Below are 21,380 nucleotides of genomic sequence, written 5' to 3'. Positions count from 1 at the left end.
TACCCATTTATACCCACCCCCACCCCCATTCCTCTTACCATTTCTAACCCTTGGTCATTAATCTGTTTCCCATCTTTACGTTTCTGTCATTTCCAGAATATTATGTAAATGGAATCCTACATATATGCCTTTTGAGATTTTTTTTTCCACTCAGTATAAGACACCTGAGATCTATTCAAACTATTGTCTTTAGCAAAAGTCCATTCCCTTTTGTGGCTGAGTAGCATTTCCTGGTATGGATTTACCACAATTTGTCTAATTATTCACCTGTTTGGATTTTTTTTTTTCAGTTTTTGACTTTTACAAAAAACATAGACCATTTGTATGTAATATAATTGATATGTTAAAGTTTCCAATTCATTAAGTCTGCCAATTCATTGTTTTCTATTTGTTCCTTCTGGTTTTGGTTTTTCTGTTTTCTTTTTCATGTCTTTCTGTTGGTTATTTCCACATGATTTTGCAATTCCACTTTGATTTGTCTGTAGTGTTTTTGAGTATATCTCTTTGTATAACTCTTTCAGTGGTTGCTCTAGGTATTCCATTACATATACCTAACTTACCACAGTTTACTGGTGATAGTGTTTTACTAGTTTGGGTCAAGTATAAAAACCTTAACTCCAGGGTGCCTGGATGGCTCAGTTGGTTAAGCATCTGCCTTTGACTCAGGTCATGATCCAGACTCCTGGGATCTGTCCTGGGGTTGGTCCTGGTATGGGGCCTGCATTGGGCTTCCTGCTCAGTGAGGAGCCTGCTACTCCCTCTTCCTCTGTGACTCCCCCTGCTATGCTCCCTCACTCCTTCTCTGCTTTTCTCTTTGAAATAAATATATAAAATCTTAAAAAAAAAAAACCCTTAACTCCATTTATGTTTCTTTACTCTCCACAGTTTATAATTGTCTTAAACATTTCTTCTACATACATTGAAAGCAATATCAAACAATATTATAATGTTGGCTTTAATCATTGATTATAATTTAGAAAATTCGAGAAGAAAAGTCTATTGTATTTACCCATATTTTCACTCCTTCCATTGTTCTTTCTGCCTAATGTCTCAAGTTCCTTCTATCATTCCCTTGTTGTTTAGAGAACTTCTTTTAGCCATTCTATTAGGATAGGTCTGCTGGTGACAAAATGCCTTGAGACTTTCTTCATTTGAGAATGTCTTGACTTCCCCTTTATTATTAAAGGATAATTTCACTGGATACAGAATCTGGGTTGATATTTCTTTTGGCACTTGAAAAATGTGCCACTCTCTTCTGGCCTCCATAGTTTCAGAAGAGAAATCTCACGTGAACTGTTCTTTCCTAGTCTTTGTAAGCTGTTGTTTCTTTCTTACTGCTTCAGGGTTATTATTGCTATTATTATTTTTGTCTTTAGTTTTGGAAGTTTGACTAAGATGTGTCTTGGTGGAGATGTATTTAGATTTATTGTTTGAAGTTCACTTAGCTTCTCTAATCTTGGCTTATGTCTTTTTCTAAATTTGGGGAGTTTTTCTGAAATTATTTAAATACTTTTTCAGGCCCACCCTCTTTCTCCTCTCCTTCTAGGACTCTACTGGAACAAATATTAGATCGTTTAGAGTAGCCCGCAGAGGCCCAGAACTGTTAATTTTTTTAAAATATATTTTCTTTATTGTTCAGATTGGGTCATTTCTATTCTCTGTGTTCAGGTTCACTGATTCTTCTATAATCTGCTATTCTCCTGTTGAGCCCATCCACTAATTTTTTTTTAAATTTCATTTTAGGATATTGTAATTTTTCAGTTCTAAAATTTCCATTTGCCTCTTCTTTATATCTTCCATTTCTTTGCTGAAACTTTTTTGTTTGTTTCAAACATGTTCCTAATTATTTATTGAAACATTTTTATGCTGGCTGTTTTTTTTTTAATTTTATTTATTTATTTGACAGACAGAGATCACAAGTAGGCAGAGAGGCAAGCAGAGAGGCAGGCAGAGAGAGAGGGGGAAGCAGGCTCCCCGCTGAGCAGAGAGCCCCATGCGGGGCTTGATCCCAGGACCCAGGGATCATGACCTGAGCCAAAGGCAGAGGCTTTAACCCACTGAGCCACCCAGGCGCCCCATATGCTGGCTGTTTTAAAATCCTTTTCATATAATTCCAACATCTCTCTTATCTCTGCTGACATCTGTTGATTGTCTTTCTCATTCAAATTGAGATTTTCCTGGTTGTTAGTATGACAAGTACCTTTCTGCTGTAGACTGAATATTTTGGATATTATGTTATGATACTCTGGATCTTATTTAAATCTTCTGTTTAAATAGGCCTTTTCTGATACCACAGAGTGAAGTTAGAGAGATGCCACTTTATAACTTTCTGTTTGGGGTGCATGCTCATATCCCTGTTAGGCCTTCTTTGTTACCCCCATGTGAGTAGGAAAGGGCACCTCATTACTGTTGTGTAGGAGTAGGAGTTCAGGTTCTCCACCAGGCGTCCACTGACGCCACCCGCCTAGTTGGGAGATTGAAGGATGCCTCATCATTACTCCCTGCATGGCCTCCACTGACATTATGGGTAGTGTGGGGGAGGACCTCATTACCACTGGAAGATGGTAAAAGTTCTGGCTTCCCACAGCTTTCTCTGACACTATCCTCATAGAGGGGTTGGGATAACTCATTATAGTATGACATGAGTGAAAGTCTATGTTCCCCCATGAGCTATTGCTGACAGAGGTGGGGGTGAGACCATGACTTTTTCTGTGATACTTGGTTGGAGTATGGCACTGTGTTGGGGGTCTCCACGAACACTCTTGTGTACTCACTGGACTCAATGTACGGTTGAATTCACTGATGATATTTTCAGCAAAAGGTTACAAAGCACAATCAACAAAGGGCAAAGATTTATAGAGTGAACTCTAGCAAAAACCAGGCACAAAATTCGAAGAGTTCTCTCCCAATAGAATTGCCCAGGATGCACTTAATTTTTCCATCAGTGAATTGTGGCAACAAGTATTAAGTATTGTATTCCAGGGAGGTTTTTATTTTTAATTTTTGGGGGAGAAGTTTTTATTTTTTAAGATTTCATTTGTTTATTTTACAGAGACCACAAGCGGGCAGAATGGGCAGGCACAGGGAAAGGGAGAAGCAGGCTCCCCAGGGAGCCTGACACAGAGCTCCATCCCAGTGATACTCTGAGCTGAAGGCAGATGCTTAACCACCTGAGCCACCCAGGCACCCCGAGTCTTCCAGGAAATTATTAGAGACTCAGTACCAAAGGTTTGTTTTTTTTTTTTTGCTGTGTCATATGTATACCCACTGCCTAGCACCAATTCCAGACCCCCAGAAGGAAAGCAGGTGTACAGCATAAACCATTATCACTTGCATGAATAGTCTAGGCATAGTGAGACATCCATATCATTTGGAGAAAGTTTAGTATCAATGTAGGGAACAGTTTAATCAGTGATGCTTCCAGACTGTCTAAAGGCCAACCTTCAAGCAAGATTTTCTATGGCTCAGACCTCCCCCGTTAATTTTTTTCTGCACGAGTGGTTATTAACCAGATGTTTTTTGTTTTTGTTTTTGTTTTTCCTTGCTAGGCTGTGCCTTTCCCAGTCCTTTGTCTAGAGAGAGCAGGCTTTTGGGAGCATTTTTTGTCTGAGCCTGCTGACATTTCTAGGTTGCCTGCATCTGTAGCACCCAGTCTGAGGAATATGAAGCAAAAGGAAAACCCAGGGAACTCACTGCCACGTCTTTTAAGGTAACTAGCCAGTCTGCTTTGTCTTTATCTTTCAGAGTCTTCATGTTTTTGTTTCCTAATACCATCCGGTTTTTAGTTGTATCTAATAGAAGGAATGGGGAGAAGAGCAACAACTCCATCTTGTCTGTGACCTGCAAGTCTCTATATTACTTTTATAATTAAGAAAAAAGAGATTTTAAAATTATTCATTGAAAACAAAATGTGTATATGACATAGATTTAATTTTTTTTTATTGAATTAAGAATACTTAACATGAGATCTCTCCTCTTAAAAATTTCAAGTGTACTTTATAGTACTGTTACCTATAGGCATAAAGTTGTATGGTTGATCTCTAGAACTTAATTTTAAACCTGAAATTGGTAGGCTTAATTTAATATGGGATCTAAAAATTACCAGCTGTAGGAAAAAAGTCATGATTTGATTCTACTTATGCTAATAGTAAAGTTTATTTTTCCCAATTATGAAAATCATACATATTCATCATAGAAAGTTGATTTTATTTTTCTTTATTTAGTAAATGGGATGAGACTTATAAAGTCAATAAAGGTTACAGGGTCACAGATGATCCAGATTCATTTAACTTTGCCATCATCTTATAGGGAAAATATTAAGAGGAGAAGTTTTCCTGTAGTTGAAGTATAAAAACTTAAACACAGCCCCAGAGTTGACTCTGCAGACAGTTTCCTATACCAAGTGTTAATAGCAAAACCTGTGCTTCTTGTTTATATTCAAAGTTCATGCATAGGAGAAAATACCTTTTCAGTCTTGGGAAAAGTAATTATAAATGTCCCTATCCACCAATTCTAGACTAATGAACTATTTCTGAAATGAAAATTTTAGTATAATATATTGCTAACTAATCAACATTCAACTTGAAGTCTTAAACAAGAACATCAAATTGTCATTATGTTGCAGCATTTCACATTATGAGGGCAATTTCGTTTATTTGTTTTTTATATCCATGGTGACTCATAAGTGGATAAATTAATATCTCCCATTCTTCAAGATATGTTAATGAAATGTCTAGACTGTTACAATATAAACATTTACAGCATGACAAAGCAAGCTTTGATCACCAATAAGCTATCTGTAATGAATAGGCTACCATTATTTTATTCATTATACTTCTAATTGTCAGGAAACATTTCTTTAGCAATGTGTTTATGTCCAAAGAGCATTAGGGTTCTAGAAGCAACCTTGCCTAAAATTATCCTCCTGACCTTGAGGTAGTCAATTTCCCCTGACCTCAATCCCTGTTTATAAAAATGAGCTTATTGAATAACCAAAAGATTTTTTAAAATTCTGTATTTCAGAATCTCTAGGGTTTAATTCAATAGCTCCCAAACAACAAGTTATAGACCTCTACTAGATGGTAACATAGTTTCCATCAGTCTTCCACTTACAAAATGAGAAAAAAAAAGATCATGTAGTGCATTGGTCATAAAGCCAAATGGAAAAACCATGTTCTTTCTTTTTACTGATAACTATTTTTACCTCTCTCTTGTCCACATTTATCTTTCCTGGAATTTCCAGAACTTCATTATTCATTTTGAAATAAACTTCATAGAGAATCTATATTTACTATTTAGAATTTCATTGGTAATGTAAAAGTGGTACATTTTTTGATGCTGTATAAATATTACTTCAAATGATTTGAAAATTTTTTTCTGATTTTAAATAATAGAAACTTAATCAGCTAGCTTGGGCTAAAAAGATGGGGCTGGAGAGGGAAGAGAGGTGTCAGGAGGGCACAGTACCCGGCATAGGGAATTCATTGAATGTTGTTGAACCAAGAGCCAGGGCAAGTTTAAGGTCCTTAACAATAAATCTATATACCTGATTTATCCCTAGACTACCACTACTAATATCACTCTCATCCCAGTCTCTCTGTCACTCAGCTCCAAATCCCCAAATCCTGAGATAAGATCTTAGTAGCCTAACTTAGATCACACTGCCTCTGAACTGATCACCTCCTCAAAGTGCATCCGGTTCTGCCTGAGCCTGCCCCTGTCCACTGGGGAGGGGGTTCTTGGGGAAGAGGCTTCTCTGCAGGCCAAACAGCCATTCCTGAAGTGGCCTCTACACTGACAGTTAATGGGGTCAGTTCTCTTCCCGACCATTCTCAATATTATTCTTTTTCTCTTCTTAGCATTCTAGCTAAGTCAGTATTCATTTTTCCATTCTCTTGTTTAATGATAGTCACATTTTATCGATAAGCAAATCATTCATTTTCTTTCTCTCCACCCATATCGCAGCTTTTTGGATTTACATTAATTTTAAATTTTGCCACCAGCAAATGTATTTTATGCTGTCACTTACTAGCATTTATAAGAATTATTGAACCATTCCAAATTAATTCATGGTTCTCAAATATTGAAATGTTTCATATTTTAAATTAACGTGAGTCTCTCCTTTAACTTTTTCTTAGAAGTGTGCTCTCTGAATTTGATTACATTTTAATAACTTCAATTTTGACATGAGTCACGATTGCTATTCTCTTTTTGGTATAGTGAATCTAACTATAGCTTTTTTCTCTTCCATTACTTTCCCATAATAACATTTCTAACAATGATAGATCTAATAATGATATTCCTGCAAGCACCATATTTGTGTTATTTCATTTAATTCTCACAACAGCATTATGGATTCAGATTAAAAATTTTTGTCCCAAAACAAAAAACGGGGGCAAACTATGTTCTGCATTTGGCTATGGTTTGAGAAAATCATTGGCAGCCAGTCTGTTTAAAACTAGAATCAGTTGGGGTGCCTGGGTGGCTCAGTGGGTTAAGCCACTGCCTTCGGCTCAGGTCATGATCTCAGGGTCCTGGGATCGAGTCCCGCATTGGGCTCTCTGCTCGGCGGGGAGCCTGCTTCTCTCTCTCTCTCTCTCTGCCTGCCTCTCTGTCTACTTGTGATCTCTGTCTGTCAAATCAATAAATAAAAAAATCTAAAAAAAAAAAAACCAAACTAGAATCAGTTGCTTGGTGCTCTGCTTCTGACCTTGGTTCAATTCAGTTTCTACTGGGGAATGCAACCTTAGGACTCCAGTTAATGTCCACAGATATCTCACTGGCATTGCTTTTTACATGTATTGATTTTTATTTACAATCAGATGTTAGCACATCTGATGTTTGATACCCCATTCCTTCCAGATTTCTTTCATAAAGAACTAATATGGACATGGTACTTTAATGACCATGTTACTGGGAAGTTTAAGTTAAACAATTGAAATACTATCTTCAGACTATCTAGAGACAGAAAAAATGACATTCACTTTTAAATGAAATTATAAACACTATCTTAAAAATTACAGTTCTATTGAGCTTCCATTTGCGCAATTGTGTAATCACATAATGACAGCAGAAAGACTAAAGAAGAGAAAATTGAAAAATACTTCAGGAGACAAAATTATTTACGTTTTTCTGAATCAGTAGAAGAGGCTTATGGAGTAGCAGCATCAAAAATACTATATGTAGAAATTGAATAAAATGCAAGCAATTTACTAATGAAATTCCCATTTATGTATTGTATATTTGTGAAACACTGTCCTGAGAATTGTAAGTCTATCATGTTTCCATTTGAGCACTTGTATATCACTTAACTAATGGTAATAAAGCTAAAAGAGAAAATACTCAAAATTATTGTATAAGGTAAAATTCTTGCTGTGTTCCTGGATTATTTTAGTGGACTTGTCAACAACAACAACAAAAATAGTGTAATAACCATACCTACAAATAGAATAAAATGGAAGCAATTTCCTTTTAAGATTCATGTTTACATAATCTAGGTAAAACAGTATCTTAAGATTGAAATTCTCTCCATCTTCCACTTGAAGGCTGGAATGATCACTCTTTTAAGAGCAGTGAAACTAAGAGAAAATATCAAAATTACTTTAGGAGAAAGCAAAAGTGCATTTTTCCTATGATTCTGATTTTTGGAAATATTAGAAAGCTAGATCAATTATGAATGTGCCTCACTTCTGTTTTCATGTAGTGTTGGCAAAAAAAAACCCAAAAAACAGAAAACCCGAATCCAACACTTGTTTAGAGATGTTTCTTGTTGCCAGTGGAGAACGTACTAGGCTATGACTATCCCTCTGTGGAAAGGATTCTTGGGGAGGCCCAAACTGGATTTCCAGAAAAAATGACCATGAACAGGAGGTCTCTTGTCAGGAACTGTTTCCTGGGACCCACCTGTGATACCTGACCTCTGATAGGCAGATGACTTAGAAACTGGGTCAGCTGCCTTCCATTCAGGTGAGAGGATTGAATTTGGCATATTTAAATGGCCAAAATCATATGTGGTATCTTTCTATTGGCCTGTATTTCTGAAAATTTTACATTTCTTAGAGTTGTCCAAGGAAGGTCTTGAGCATGAGGCCAGCATGAGGAGCACCAGGACAAGTTTTCTGTCTTGCTGTTATGGAGGAAATGTGTCAGGATGGAGCTGGCCTGATTTGAGGAATGTGGTCCACACAGGCACAAGATTCTGGATCTTTGAGCCATCCTAATTTAAGAATGTCCTTCCTCATACCAGGGAATTCCAGCACCTCTTTGAACCTCTGCCAAAGTCCTCTTTTGGAACCTCAGGGACATAAAGATACTTTTTGCAAAGTTGAGATTTAAATTCTTCCTAAATCATTATTTCTCTGAAGTATGGATTTTATTTTCTTACTGAATTTTTTTTTTAGCCAACAGGTATCTCACCAAATATCATGAGCCTTTTTTCTCATGATAATTGATAGTCAAAGACTCAATGATTCCTTCTGGTTTTCTAAAAGGATTTGACTTACATTCTGTAGGTGTCTACCTCTTCACATGCATAAAGGATCTTTTCCTCTGCTTTGGACAGATTCTTTTCTTCCTTTCCAAAGTAAATCACTTTAGGTGGAGTGCTTCATAGTCATTTTACTTTATTGATGCAGTTTAGAAATGACTAAGTTTCTGCTGAAGCTCTGGAATCTCATTTTAAAACTGGGCTTTTCTTTTTTTTTTTTTTAAGATTTTATATATTAATTTGTTAGAGAGAGAGAGAGAGAGAGAGAGGCAGGTAGAGGGAGAAGCAGGCTCCATGATGAGCAGGGAGCCTGACACAGGACTTGATTCTAGGATCCTGGGACCATGACCTGAGCAAAAGGCAGATGCTTAACCAACTGAGCTACCCAGGTGCCCCCAAAACTGGATTTTCTGACTGCAATGAAGCTTGTGAGTTTTTGTTGACTACTTAATATGATCTCTAAGTACACTTACTATTTTTACTTCTTCAGATAATTTAATGTATATTTTGTTGCTTTTTTTTCTTTAAGTCTTTAAAGTCACATTTACTTTAGCCACATCAATCCAGTTTATTCAAAACTCCAGTTGGCCAACATAAATAAATCTTCATGACCTTAGATTAGGCAGTGGTTTCTTAAATATTATACCAAAAGTTCAACCAACTAAAGGAAATATTGATAAGTTGCATTTCACCAAAAGTAAAAACCTTAATCAAGGACACTATCAAGAAAGTGAAAAGACAATCTACAAAATAGGAGAAAGTATGTGCAAATCCTTTAAATCCTATATCTATCTCATAACAGTCTAGTATCCAGAATATACAAGGAGCTCTTACAACTCAACAGCATAAAGACAAACAACTCAATTACAAGTGGGCAAAGGAGCTAAATATTTTTCCAAAGAAGATATATAGATTACCAATAAACTTATAAAAAGATACTCAATATCATTAGTTGTTAGGGAAATGCAAATCATACCTATAATGAAACTTCACGCCCATTATGATGGCTATTAAAAAAAAAAAGATAAATGTTGGCAAGGATGTGGAGGAAGTGGACCCTTGTAAACTATTGGTCAGAATGAAAAATGGTGCAGCTAGGGAAACAATCTGGAACTTCCTGAAAATGGTAAACGTAGAGTCAACGTGTGATCCAGTGATTACACTCTTAAGATGTATACCCAAGAGAATTAAAAATATATTTTGAAACAAAAATGTATATGTGAATGTTCATAGCATTATTCATCATAGTCAAAAAGTGGAAACAACCTAAATGTCCATCAATGGATGAATGAGTAAACTGTATTAGATCCATGCAATGGAATAGTATTTGGTCATAAAAAGAAATGGGACTGATACATAGATAAACCTTGAACGCATTAGGTTAACTAAAAGAGGCCAGATACAAAAGGTCACATATTGTACGATTCCATTTATATGTAATGTCCAGAGTAGGCAAATCCATAGAGATAGAAAGCAGATTAGTGGCTGCCAGGTGGTGGTGGGGGCAAGACTGGGGAAACAGGCGAGTGCTTATTGAGCATGGGGTTTCTTTTTGAGGTGATGGAAGTGTTCTGAAATTAGAGAGTTGGGATGATTACACACATGAGTGTAGTAAAACATTGTAAATTGTAGTGTTATAAATTGTAAACTTTAAATTGGTGAATTTTGTGTGAATTTTACCTCAATTAAAAAAAATTGTTAATAGCCTATGAACTCTCCATTGTCTGATGCATTCATTATATCCAGTTCCAAGATCTTATTCATGTTCTTTTTTCTAAGAACAGCAACCCAATCTCCCATCTTCTGCAGGTTTTTTTTTTTTTTAAGTTCATTCACTCTTTCTTTCCATCCTTCAGCTTCTTAGGGAAGCAGATTTATGCTTTCCTGCAGGTATGCATTTTCATCCAAATCATGCTTTATTGCCACTTTGAGTTTTTCATTAGCTGTTGTATTTTTAATATTGTTTTGGTTGCAGCTACTCGAAACTGGATTCATTCTGATGCTTTTTTTTTTTTTTAAGTAGGCTCCATGCCCAGTGTGGAGCTCAACAGGGGGAGTAGGGGGAGCGGGGGTGATGGGGAGGGCGTTGGGCTCACCACCCTGGGATCAAGATCTGAGCTGAGATCAAGAGTCAGATTCTTAACCAACTGAGCCTTCCAGGTACCTTGTTCTGGAGCATTTTTAAAAGATTAAGTCTCTCTTATAATATCAGCCATCTGCTTAACTTGTTCCAAATGCTTCGATAATCTCTTCGAAGTCTCTTTTAGCCCCAAGTAAAGAGTTGGATATTTCCAGGTATTAATTAGTGGCCACCAGTTTTTGTATTGATGATCTTATTGTCAAGCCAGGTTTACACTAAAAAAGATTGAAAGCCCCCAAATTCTCTGTGAATAAGGCTAAGCTTCTGAAACTATTGATGTCTTTTCTCCAGAAGGGCAGGAACTCTGATGGGCAGTCTTTTGTTTTTATTTGCATAAAACTGTATTTTTAAATAAAAATCTGACTATGACTAGAAATACCATTATATCTCACAGTTACTGGTGGAGATCTGTGAGAAGCGTTGTTCTAATTGACTTTCATTCTTCAGCTCTTAGCTCAAATCCCTGTTCCTCTTGTAGGCTTTTGTGAACTCAAGAGACTAGGTGATTATGAGCTCCAGAGAAACACAATCCTTTCCTTCAGAAACTTACCATAGTTCATAATCACATGCCCCATCTCCACTGAGAGATAGCCATCATCCTGAATTTGGTGTTAAGCATGCCCTTCTTTGCTTTAGAGCATGCCACGTATGTACGTACTTCTAAACTATTATTCAGTTTTGTCTATTCAGCTATATCAGTTAAATCGTATATGGCATTCTCTGACTACTTTTACTCTTTCAGGGTTCAGCCATTTTATGGGTGTGCTTGTATTAATTTTCACAGCTGTATAAAAAAATCCATGACATTGATAGATCTCAATTTTATTGTTTATTTTATTGTCCATAGAAATTTAAATCTTTCCAAAGTCTTTACATATTGGGAACTATTATGGGCTATTATACATTGGAGTTTCTTATGGTGTCTTTTGCTTTACATGTAGACAGATATTTTAAATTGATACTTAGGGAAAGAATTGTTTGGTATATGATCCGTGCTTGTTTGACTTTACTGGGTGATGCCACATTGCTTTCCAAAGTTGTACCAACCTTTATTTCCATGGAGAGACTATGAGTTCACCCTGTCCTAAAAACCTTGGTAGTGTCCCATTTGTGCCAGTCTAGTGAGTTGAGTGGTTTCTCGTTATGGTTTTAATCTGCACTTCCCTGATTACAGATGGGATTAAGCTCTTTTCCCCCCGTTATTGACATTTTGATTTCTGCTTCTGTGAAGAATCATTTTGCCTATTTTCTATATGGTTGTTTGTCTTTTCCTTATTGGTTTATCGGAGTTGTAGATTATGGATACTAATATGTTGTGCATTATATGTGTTGTGAACTATATCCTTCCAGTTTTGCTTTTCCTTTTCATTCACTCTATCATGTCTTGTTGAACAGGAGTTCTTAATTCTGAGTGTGTTCAGTGTTTTACCTTTTCCATTATGGGGTGCTCTCTTTGTATCTTGTATAAGAAATTTTTCCTTAGCACAGGTCATAAAGATATTCCCTATTTCTTTTAAGCTTTCAAATTTATCTTTTATATTTGATCCATGGAAATTAAATTTTGACTATGGTATTAAGTAGGAATCCATTTTTCCATGGTCTTGTTTCTCTCTCGCATGAAACAAGTCTGAAGGTAGGCAATCTAGCAATGCTACTCCAAGGTATATACCCTGGAGAGAGACTACTGGACAGATGGATCAGGAGACATGAACAAGTTCATTGTAACATTATTCATAAGAGCAAAAAAAAAAAAAAAAACCCTGGAAGCAACAGAAAAAATTTAATATTTAATATGGAGAACTAGTTTAGAGCACAGGCAGAGCTGAAAATGAGGTGAGGCATCTCCAAAATCAACAACTGCAGGGAGCTGCAACCATCCCTAGGGAAGAAGACAAAAGGAGAGAGAGTGTCATTAGAGCCTAGGAACCAGGGTATATGGCAGGATCTGGAGGTTAGAAGAAGAGCCTCCAGCACCACTGGAGCCTGACTGTGCAGTCAGAGTTGCCCAAAAATGCTGGAGCCATGGCAGGGTATGAACATCAAGAGCTGGACTGTGGTCACTGCCAGAGCTGCTGCCCAAAGCAGAGAAGTAAGGAGAAATACTCTGCCTTCTTCCCCTCGTTCTACCCTCTAGTCTACCATCTGTACTTCTATTGGCCAAACCTAACCAGAAGCTAGTGGGTAAGGCAACCCGAGAAATGTGGGCTATGAAAGTCAGCACCCTGTGATAGAGAGGTAAGCAGAGGGACGGGGAATGGATCTGAGCACTAACAGGCCCATAGCAGGCACAAGAGACCTCTCACTTCTGGCCCTAATGTATCTTCCTTCCCATTTCTATCACTCCCTTCCCCCTTGTCCTATTGTCTCAGTCACGTCAAGTTATTCAATATTTCTAGGCTATGCTGTGCACATTCCCATTCTCTAGCCCTTTGTCCAAACCATCCCCTCAGCTTGGAATGCTTCCTTGTTTCCCTTGAAGTCTTACTCATTCTTCAAATATTAGTTTATGTCCTCATCCTTGAAACCTTTCTTCCCAATCACATTTATAAGTTTCTCACCTTTCAAACATCCTTTAAGTATTGGGGTTCCTAGGATTCTGTCTTTGGTCCTCTTTTTATCTCATGTTACTGGGTGACCTTAGTGAGTGATTTCATCCATCCCCATGACTTTCGACTTCCACTGAATAGTGATGATTCACAAATTGTGTCTTTCCTAAACACCAAACCCACATATATAGCTACTGATTAGACATTTCCACTTGCCTTTTTAAATAATGCCTCAGACTCAGTATGTCTAAAACTTAACTACCAAATTTCTTCTCCTTGTATACTTCTACTATATTTTACTCAGTAGCCCATGGCCAATATTTAGAAATCTCCCAGTGCTACTCCTTTCCTCTGACGCTTCCCCAATTATAATCAATCATACCAGGTTCCATCATTGCTACCTCATTTACATTTCTCAAAGATGTGCTCTAAAAATTTGGCAATGTATATTAAAGGTCTTAAATATATGTCATGGGTTGAATTTTGTCTTCCCAAAATTCATATGTTGGAGTCCTAACATTTAACACTTAAGAATATCATTTTATTTAAAGATAGGGTTATTGTAAATGAGGTCATACTGGAGTAGGGTGACCTCCTAATACAATATGGCTGGTGTCCTTATAAAAAGGGAAATTTTGGACACAGAAAGGCAAATAGGGAGAATGTTATGTGAAGATAAAGACAGATTGGGGCAAAGCAATAGAAGCCAAGGATGGCCAAAGATTCCCAGCAAACCACCAGAAACCAGGATAGAGTCATGGAACAGATTCTTACACATAGCCTGCAGAAGAAATCAACCTTCTGACAGCTTGCTCTTCGATTTCTAGCCTCCAGAACTATGAAACAATAAAATTCTATTGTTTAAGCCTCTTGGCTTGTGACACTCTGTTCCAGCAGCCTAGAAAATGATTATAAATATGTGTATTCTTTGACTAGAATTATCACACCTAGTAATTAATCCTTTGAAAATAATTGCACAAATGAACAAAGGACAGCAATAGTGTTCACAATTGTATAATGGGAAATAAGTGTCTTAACAGTGGGACACCAAGTTCATCAATTAAGGTATATTCAAACAGTGGGATGCCATAGAGTTTTCAACAGTAAAGTACGTATAATGGTTGAGAGAAGAAAATATTCACAATATAATTAAGTTAAAGGGGGCTACAAGAGCTATTATGAGGCTGTGTTTTTGTGTAGCTTAAGTGTATGTGTGTTATAAATGCATAGGGAAAATTCAAAGTATAGTAGACATATTTGTGTCATTTAGTATAGACATTATTTATAGTAGTAGAATTTCAGGTAATTCACATTTTCATCTTTTTATTTATCCACCTTCTCTTAAGAAATGTGGTTTAAAAATTACCCAGTGTTTCTAGTTTTCTTTCCCCACTAGTCTTTTATAAAAAGGATATGGTCTTTGCCTGGTTAAAGTCATAATCTCTCCCTATCTTGGGAAGGAGGAAGGAAGAAAGAGTAGGAGGGAGAGGAGAAGGGGAAGAAGGAAAGGGAACTTAAATTGATTAAAGAATTAGGATACAAAGATTAGGGAATTTAGAAAGCAGACTTGTCAGTGTGAACTGTAGGAGAAAAAGTTTTGGGGAGGTGGAGTTATGAATGAGAGAATCCAAAGCAATACAGGTTGTGGGAGAAATGTGGAGGAAAGAAAAAGGACATAGGAAGAATGCACCTGGGGGTCAGAAATGAGATCCTCTGAGGATCTGTTGATAGAGCACATGACTCTTGATTTTTGGGTCATCATGAGTTCAAGACATTGAGCCTAGAGCTTGTTTAAAAATGAAAACTCTAGGGGCACCTGGGTGGCTCAGCGGGTTAAGCCTCTGCCTTCGGCTCAGGTCATGGTCTCAGGGTCCTGGGATCGAGCCCCGCATCGGGCTCTCTGCTCAGCAGGGAGCCTGCTTCCTGCTCTCTCTCTCTCTGCCTGCCTCTCTGCATACTTGTGGTCTCTGTCTGTCAAATAAATAAATAAAAAAAAAATGAAAACTCTAGAAGAATAATAACAAAACATCAAAAAGGGGGGGGGCGATCCTCTGTAAAGATTTTTGAGCAATGGCAATTAAAGCTCAGAATTTCATTTCATTTTTTAATCATTCTTAGCTGTTTAGACTATATATTTTTGAATGCAATGTCCATTGAGAGAAAGACCCAATGAGTCTAGGATTTATAGTTTATTATCTTCTATAATAAATATACAGACTCCAGTTCACAAACTGAAGTAGGCAAGAAATGTGACTTCATTTTTCTTTATCTGAGCTTAATTTTAATTTTTTTGTAATTATGCTACCAGTGGCAGATGTTGCAAGTTTTCTGAGGTAACATTTAAGTGGAGGTAGGGGGTAATCACAGGCTTAGTTAGTGTGATCATATAGGAGGCCCACCTGGGCCTCAGTTCTTAGTACAGTGGCATCTTTGAGATGGGCATCATCCCATCTTGTCTTTGGTCATCTGTCCACCCATGTCTTTTCTGGTCTGATGAATCTCTTTGCTAGGGACATGCTGTTTTTGAGGCAAAGAGGATACTCACTGGCTCTGCTTTATTCCCTGAACCACAGTGGGCCATAATTACTTTACTCCTTACTACATTGGGCTGTGGGTAAACTCTGGGGTCTTGTCACATTCAGAGCTTAATATGGGACTGAGGTAGAGGCCCATAAATCCACTTAAGTTACCAAATGAGAGTCTGTCACTCTCAATTCTTTCTAGGGTTTCTGCTGTTACATCTTATACTCCCTAGCAACCTCCCAGCACATGCCATGAGTCCTTCTGACTTCTTTCTCAAGGACACTTAGCAATATTTATCTCTTTTGCATTATCTCCAATTCTCCCCTGCCCCTTGGCCCTGGGAAGTCTTGTCACAATTTTGTGCTTTCTAGATTTGTCTTACGCTTCTGAGCATCCCTTCAGTGTCTCTTTCTTAGACTTTCATTCTGTCTTCTGTCCATGAAATACTCCGCTTCCTAGTATTACATCATTGGCCCACCATCACTCTGTTTTTCCAGGTTCCTCTTCCACTCCCAGAGATTTAACTACTACTTCTATGCTGACTCCTGAACGTACAGTTCCAGCCCAAAATCAATGTCCAGTTGTTATATATCTCTTCTTGATCTCCCACAAGCCAATAAAAACTCAACTTCTTTCTGTCTTTGTCCTGCATATTCTCTCTCTCTCTCCCCACCCTCTCTCACTTGGATATGATTTTAAACGATGAGGTTATTAAGGAAAAGTGCTTAGTGCTCTGAGGGTGTTCAATGGAACTATTTGTTGGAGATAGGGAATGGGGATGCAAAGAAAGGATTTCTTACTTAAATATAACTGCAGCTGGTGTTTCTGTACCTGCACAGCTCAGGAATCTGACCATGTAATTCCTTTGCTCTATAACTTGAGGAAGAACATGCAGTGGTCTACCCAGGGGAGTGGCCACTTGACGGGCTATTTTATCTTGTTTAGAATTGTTGGCGATGTAGTCATTCTTATTATTGTTTTCAGATATTCCATAGACAAATCACCCCATTTTTGTCTTTCGGTCCACCCAGGATGGACCATTCTAGTTGCCTTCTCTTTAGTATGTCATTGAGAACCTGGAGGTCTCCAGCCTCTTCTCCTTATTCCCTTCTGCCTTTCCAGTAAGGATCTGAAGATTGCTTTGCTATTTCTCATTTCTCTGGTTTTTATCATGCTCTCTCCTCTGCCTGAAATTCCCCCATCCATATACACACTTCATCTGGTTTCCCCCTACTCTTTAAGTTCAGTGTCACCTTATCCAGAAGGCTACCTCTGCTCACTCAAATCTGAGTCCTATGCCCCTTCTTGGGCTTCCATAATATCTTCTAAATACTGAACTCCTGCATTGTTCACATTGTACTCTAATCTGTTCATGACTCTGTCTTCCTTGGTTATTATGCACAGAACCAAGACAGTCTTACTTATTTATATCTCCAAGATCTAAGGAAATACTTGTCACTTAGTATGCCTTCAATAGAGGCTTACTGAAAGAATGAGAAAATGAAACCATTTTTTATGTTTTACTTTTTATATTATTAACACATTTAGTGTTTCTAAACTATTAGATGTACAAGCTGACAATAAAGGGTGTTTAGTATTATTCTTAGGACACAAGTTATAAATTCTACAGAACACTTATTTTCATGGAAAAAAAATGTTTGGAGCAATCTCTTAGTATCTTAGTATCTTCTTCCACTTCCTTTCCTGATGCCTTTTAAAAACCCTATATGAACTTTCCACATATCTTTTTAAGGCCTGGGTCAGACTTCACACAGGCTGCCTTGATTCTGCAACATTCATAAATTGGAGGACATTTTTGAGTTTTAAAGAATGTTCTCTAGATCTCTATAGAGCTTTTGTTTTAGCAAGACAGTTATGCTCAATGACTGAAAGTTTGGGATATAATTATTATTCCATTCATTTAACTATACCAGTAAATGGTGATAGAATTCAGAATTCTGAGCTACAATAAGGTGGAATTTTAAAGAGACACTTGAAATCCTTGACAGCTGAAGCAGGGAAATTTAAAATACACATGTCAGGGAACCAAATTTTGAACTATTCTCTTTGCAATCTTCTCCAAAGAGATGTGCTTGGAAATGACTCCTTTCTCCACGGGAGAAAATACAATCTGCTTCTCTTTCCCTATTGCTGCCATTAAGAAACCACCAAGTCTTAGAGATTTTTTTCTCCCAGTGTCCCTCATAACTATCCCATGTATTTTAACTACAGCAGCCTTATGAATGTCACCTGGAGGGAGGCAGTGTTGTGCCAAACCAGGGACTCTGCCAGCTGTGTTCTGTGAAGTTCTGTAGCCCCCAGGCTATACACTTCTTACCAAATTTTATGTAGTGATTCTTTAGTGTTGAAATATTTTTAAAAAGCTGGAAGCAGTGGTGTTCTAGTAAACATATCACAACTGGCTTTTTGGGGAAAGAAGCTCTGTTTGTAGCACTTGCCAGTTTCCATGGTGTAAACACTCCCACCAAGGCAGATTTCAAGCTACCAACTTAATGTCATTGAATGAAAAGTTGGAGAAAGGTGCAAACATTCAGCTTTCACGAGCCAGTGCAAGCCGCTACAGGTCCATTCCAGCTCACCACTGTCTGGAGATTAATTTTTCTTGAGCACCATTTAAATCAGGCTACTCTCAAATTCAGGAATCTGCCTGGACATCTAATGCTGATTGTGGAAACTGCAAATATGGTCTGTTCACTTTTCTCTATCACAAGTCCTATGCAGGCCACTTGACTGAAGACTGCATTAGCCATTTAGATGACCCCTCCCCCCACTCTGGCCATAAAATTCTTCTCCAAACAGCACCCAGAGTGATCTTTTAAAACGCCTTATTTGATTACGTCACCTGGAGGGAGGCAGTGTTGTGCCAAACCAGGGACTCTGCCAGCTGTGTTCTGTGAAGTTCTGTAGCCCCCAGGCTATACACTCAGCTTTACTTAGCACCTCTGGCCTCTGCTTAAAATCCTTGGTGGGTTTTCTTATCTTCTGGGATTGTGTAATACTTGTATTTGTGTAATAGATGGTGTAACGTGGCCTCTGAGGAGCTATATGATCTGACCTAAAGCCCCTCTCAATCCAGCTCCGTCTATTCTGTTCCAGCACATCAGGCCTTTCCCAGGGCCCCACCTGGAACTCTCCTCTCCTTGATCTTCCCATGGCAATTCCTTTTTCTGAAGTCTCTGCTCTTGAGACACTTTCTAAGGGAAGCCTTCCTTGAAGCCCTAATCTAAATTAAGTCCCTTCAATTAGTCTCCTTTTTCTTCTAGACAAAGACTATTTATTAAAAATATGAATAATTTATTTTCACAAAAGAAGGCTTTGTAGTTTACTGTTGTCTGTTCTTTTTTTTTTTTTTTAAGATTTTATTTATTTATTTGACAGAGAGAGATCACAAGTAGACGGAGAGGCAGGCAGAGAGAGAGGGAAGCAGGCTCCCTGCTGAGCAGAAAGGCCGATGCGGGACTCGATCCCAGGACCCTGAGATCATGACCTGAGCCGAAGGCAGCGGCTCAACCCACTGAGCCACCCAGGTGCCCCAACTGTTGTCTGTTCTTACATGTAAGTTAAAATGAATGCAGGGGCGCCTGGCTAGCTCAGTCAGTGGAGCCTGTGACTGTTGATCTCAGGGTTGTGAGTTGAAGCCCGATGTTGGGTATAGAGATTTCTTAAAAATAAAATCTTTAAAAATAAAATAAAACACAATCTTGGATTTTTTTTTTTTTCTATTAGTCTCTTCCATGACACCATATTCTTTCTCTTTCAAGACACTAGAGTGGGTACTGTCAGTATGAGTTTTTTGGTGTCAATGGCAGTTATGTCCCGAAAAGTTTATATATGATTAGTTTTTTTTTTTAAGATTTTATTTATTTATTTGACAGACAGAGATCACAAGTAGGCAGAGAGCCATGCAGAGAGAGAGGAGGAAGCAGGCTCCCTGCCGAGCAGAGAGCCCGAGGCAGGGCTAGATCCCAGTACCCTGGGATCATGACCTGAGCCAAAGGCAGAGGCTCTAACCCACTGAGCCACCCAGGTGCCCCGATTAGTTTGGTTTTAATAATTAATATTCTCCTTAAGGTTATAAGATCAAAAATCTATTCATCTATAAGCTTTTAAATTCCAAATTAAAATGACATCATTCTATTTATAAGTAAATAAGACTTTTAACATTCCCCTTTATTAAAAAAAATTTTAATAGCCAATACATAGTATTACATTAGTTTCAGGTGTACGACTTAGTGATTTGACAAGGTTATATATTATTAACATTTGCTTTTAAGAGGGACTTGATTAATGTGTAAGCCCAGTTACAAACTTAAGTTTCTCAAACGTCTAAATTACATTTATAAATTTAATGTAATTGTTTTTACTTGAAGACATTCAGTGCCTAACAAAAATACCTTAAGTAACTGTAATATATTAAACACATAGATATGGCAAATATTAGGTTCTCTTAAACATTCCAGTGCTGTCTTTAATAAAATTTTCTTATTAACTGAACTTAAAAATCACAAGTCTAATCAACTGTTCAATTACATAGTATAAATTGAAACCACATTGTTTGATTCATTAATATACTAAATTCTCTAAAACACAACAAGTATTCCAAATAGTAAGCATACCCCTATTATTCCTCTACTTACCACAGATATACAAATACAATGGGTATGAATTAATCAGTCATCTTCATTTATCCCATTATCTTTAATCTCAATTCTAAATCTTGCTGGAATTAAAACGGACATATGAAGCAGACAGTTATACTATAACACACAATTTAGGGTTATCTTTTGAGGAGGAGGGCACTGGAGATACTTTGACCCATGATTTGGCTGGAACTCAGGACTTTGTGTTCTCCCAACACGCCAAGGCCTGTCTGAGTTCACAGTAACAGGGATTCCATAGCCAGCAAGGGTCCCATGTGCACTTCTCTAATTCTTGTCAAATTTGAATCTATAGCCCTTCACCTAGGTTGTTTTCACTTAATGATTGGATTCATTTAATCTCTTAAATTGTTTTCTAAATTAAATTATTTCTAAATTCTTATTCTTCCTAGCATGCCAGGCTCAGCTCTTTTTGATATTTAAATAGGATTTTACCTATCTCCTGTAGTTTTGTTCACTTGTATTTAGTCACAGGATTAGATTCCAATCTACAAACTCAGGTACGCAAAAACTCTTACTTTATATATATATATATAGCTCACCTTAATCAATAATTTGACTCTTCATTCAACCAGGAATTAAAAACAATTATTTGAGTCAGTACTCACCCCTCCTTTTCTTCCTGGGGTTTTATCTAGGTTCCTGGGAGCTTATTAAGTGCCATGACATTAGGGAAGAGGAATCTAGTCTCTGACAGCCATCCATTCAAGCTAATCTCTGCTGTGAAGTCCCTCGTCCCCTCAGTTTCACAGGAGCAGCTCTGCCTTGCTCCTTCCAAATACCCCATAGACCTGAGACTATCCATTCTGCTGCTCCTGCACCTTGCTGAGCTATGGAAAATTCTTTGAAAATCCTTCTAACAACCAATGTGTGCTATGATAAATAAAAGTATATATATTTGGTCTTTGTTTCTGGTTCCTGGCACAGTGCTCCTAAAACTCTAGAAATTTCCTGATAGTATTTAGTGTCTTTTGTCATTCATAACAAGCCCCTTTCCACCATACCTG

At 37.6% G+C, this 21,380-nt stretch overlaps 1 protein-coding gene across 1 annotated transcript in view; it reads left to right on the top strand.

Annotated features, from left to right (window-relative positions):
- Positions 1-21,380, top strand: part of LOC116864424 — a 26,988-nt gene extending 5,608 nt beyond the window's left edge. The window contains exons 3-4 of the mRNA XM_032851988.1: positions 3,549-3,709; positions 21,012-21,380. Of these exons, the coding sequence (XP_032707879.1) occupies positions 3,549-3,709; positions 21,012-21,030 (180 nt within the window). The 3' untranslated portion in view covers positions 21,031-21,380. The remainder of the gene's footprint in view (positions 1-3,548; positions 3,710-21,011) is intronic.

This window comes from Lontra canadensis, unplaced genomic scaffold (assembly GCF_010015895.1).
Source record: "Lontra canadensis isolate GAN:19392208 unplaced genomic scaffold, GSC_riverotter_1.0 scaffold5, whole genome shotgun sequence".
Taxonomy (NCBI): domain Eukaryota; kingdom Metazoa; phylum Chordata; class Mammalia; order Carnivora; family Mustelidae; genus Lontra; species Lontra canadensis.
This window is presented reverse-complemented; position numbering and strand designations above follow the sequence as displayed.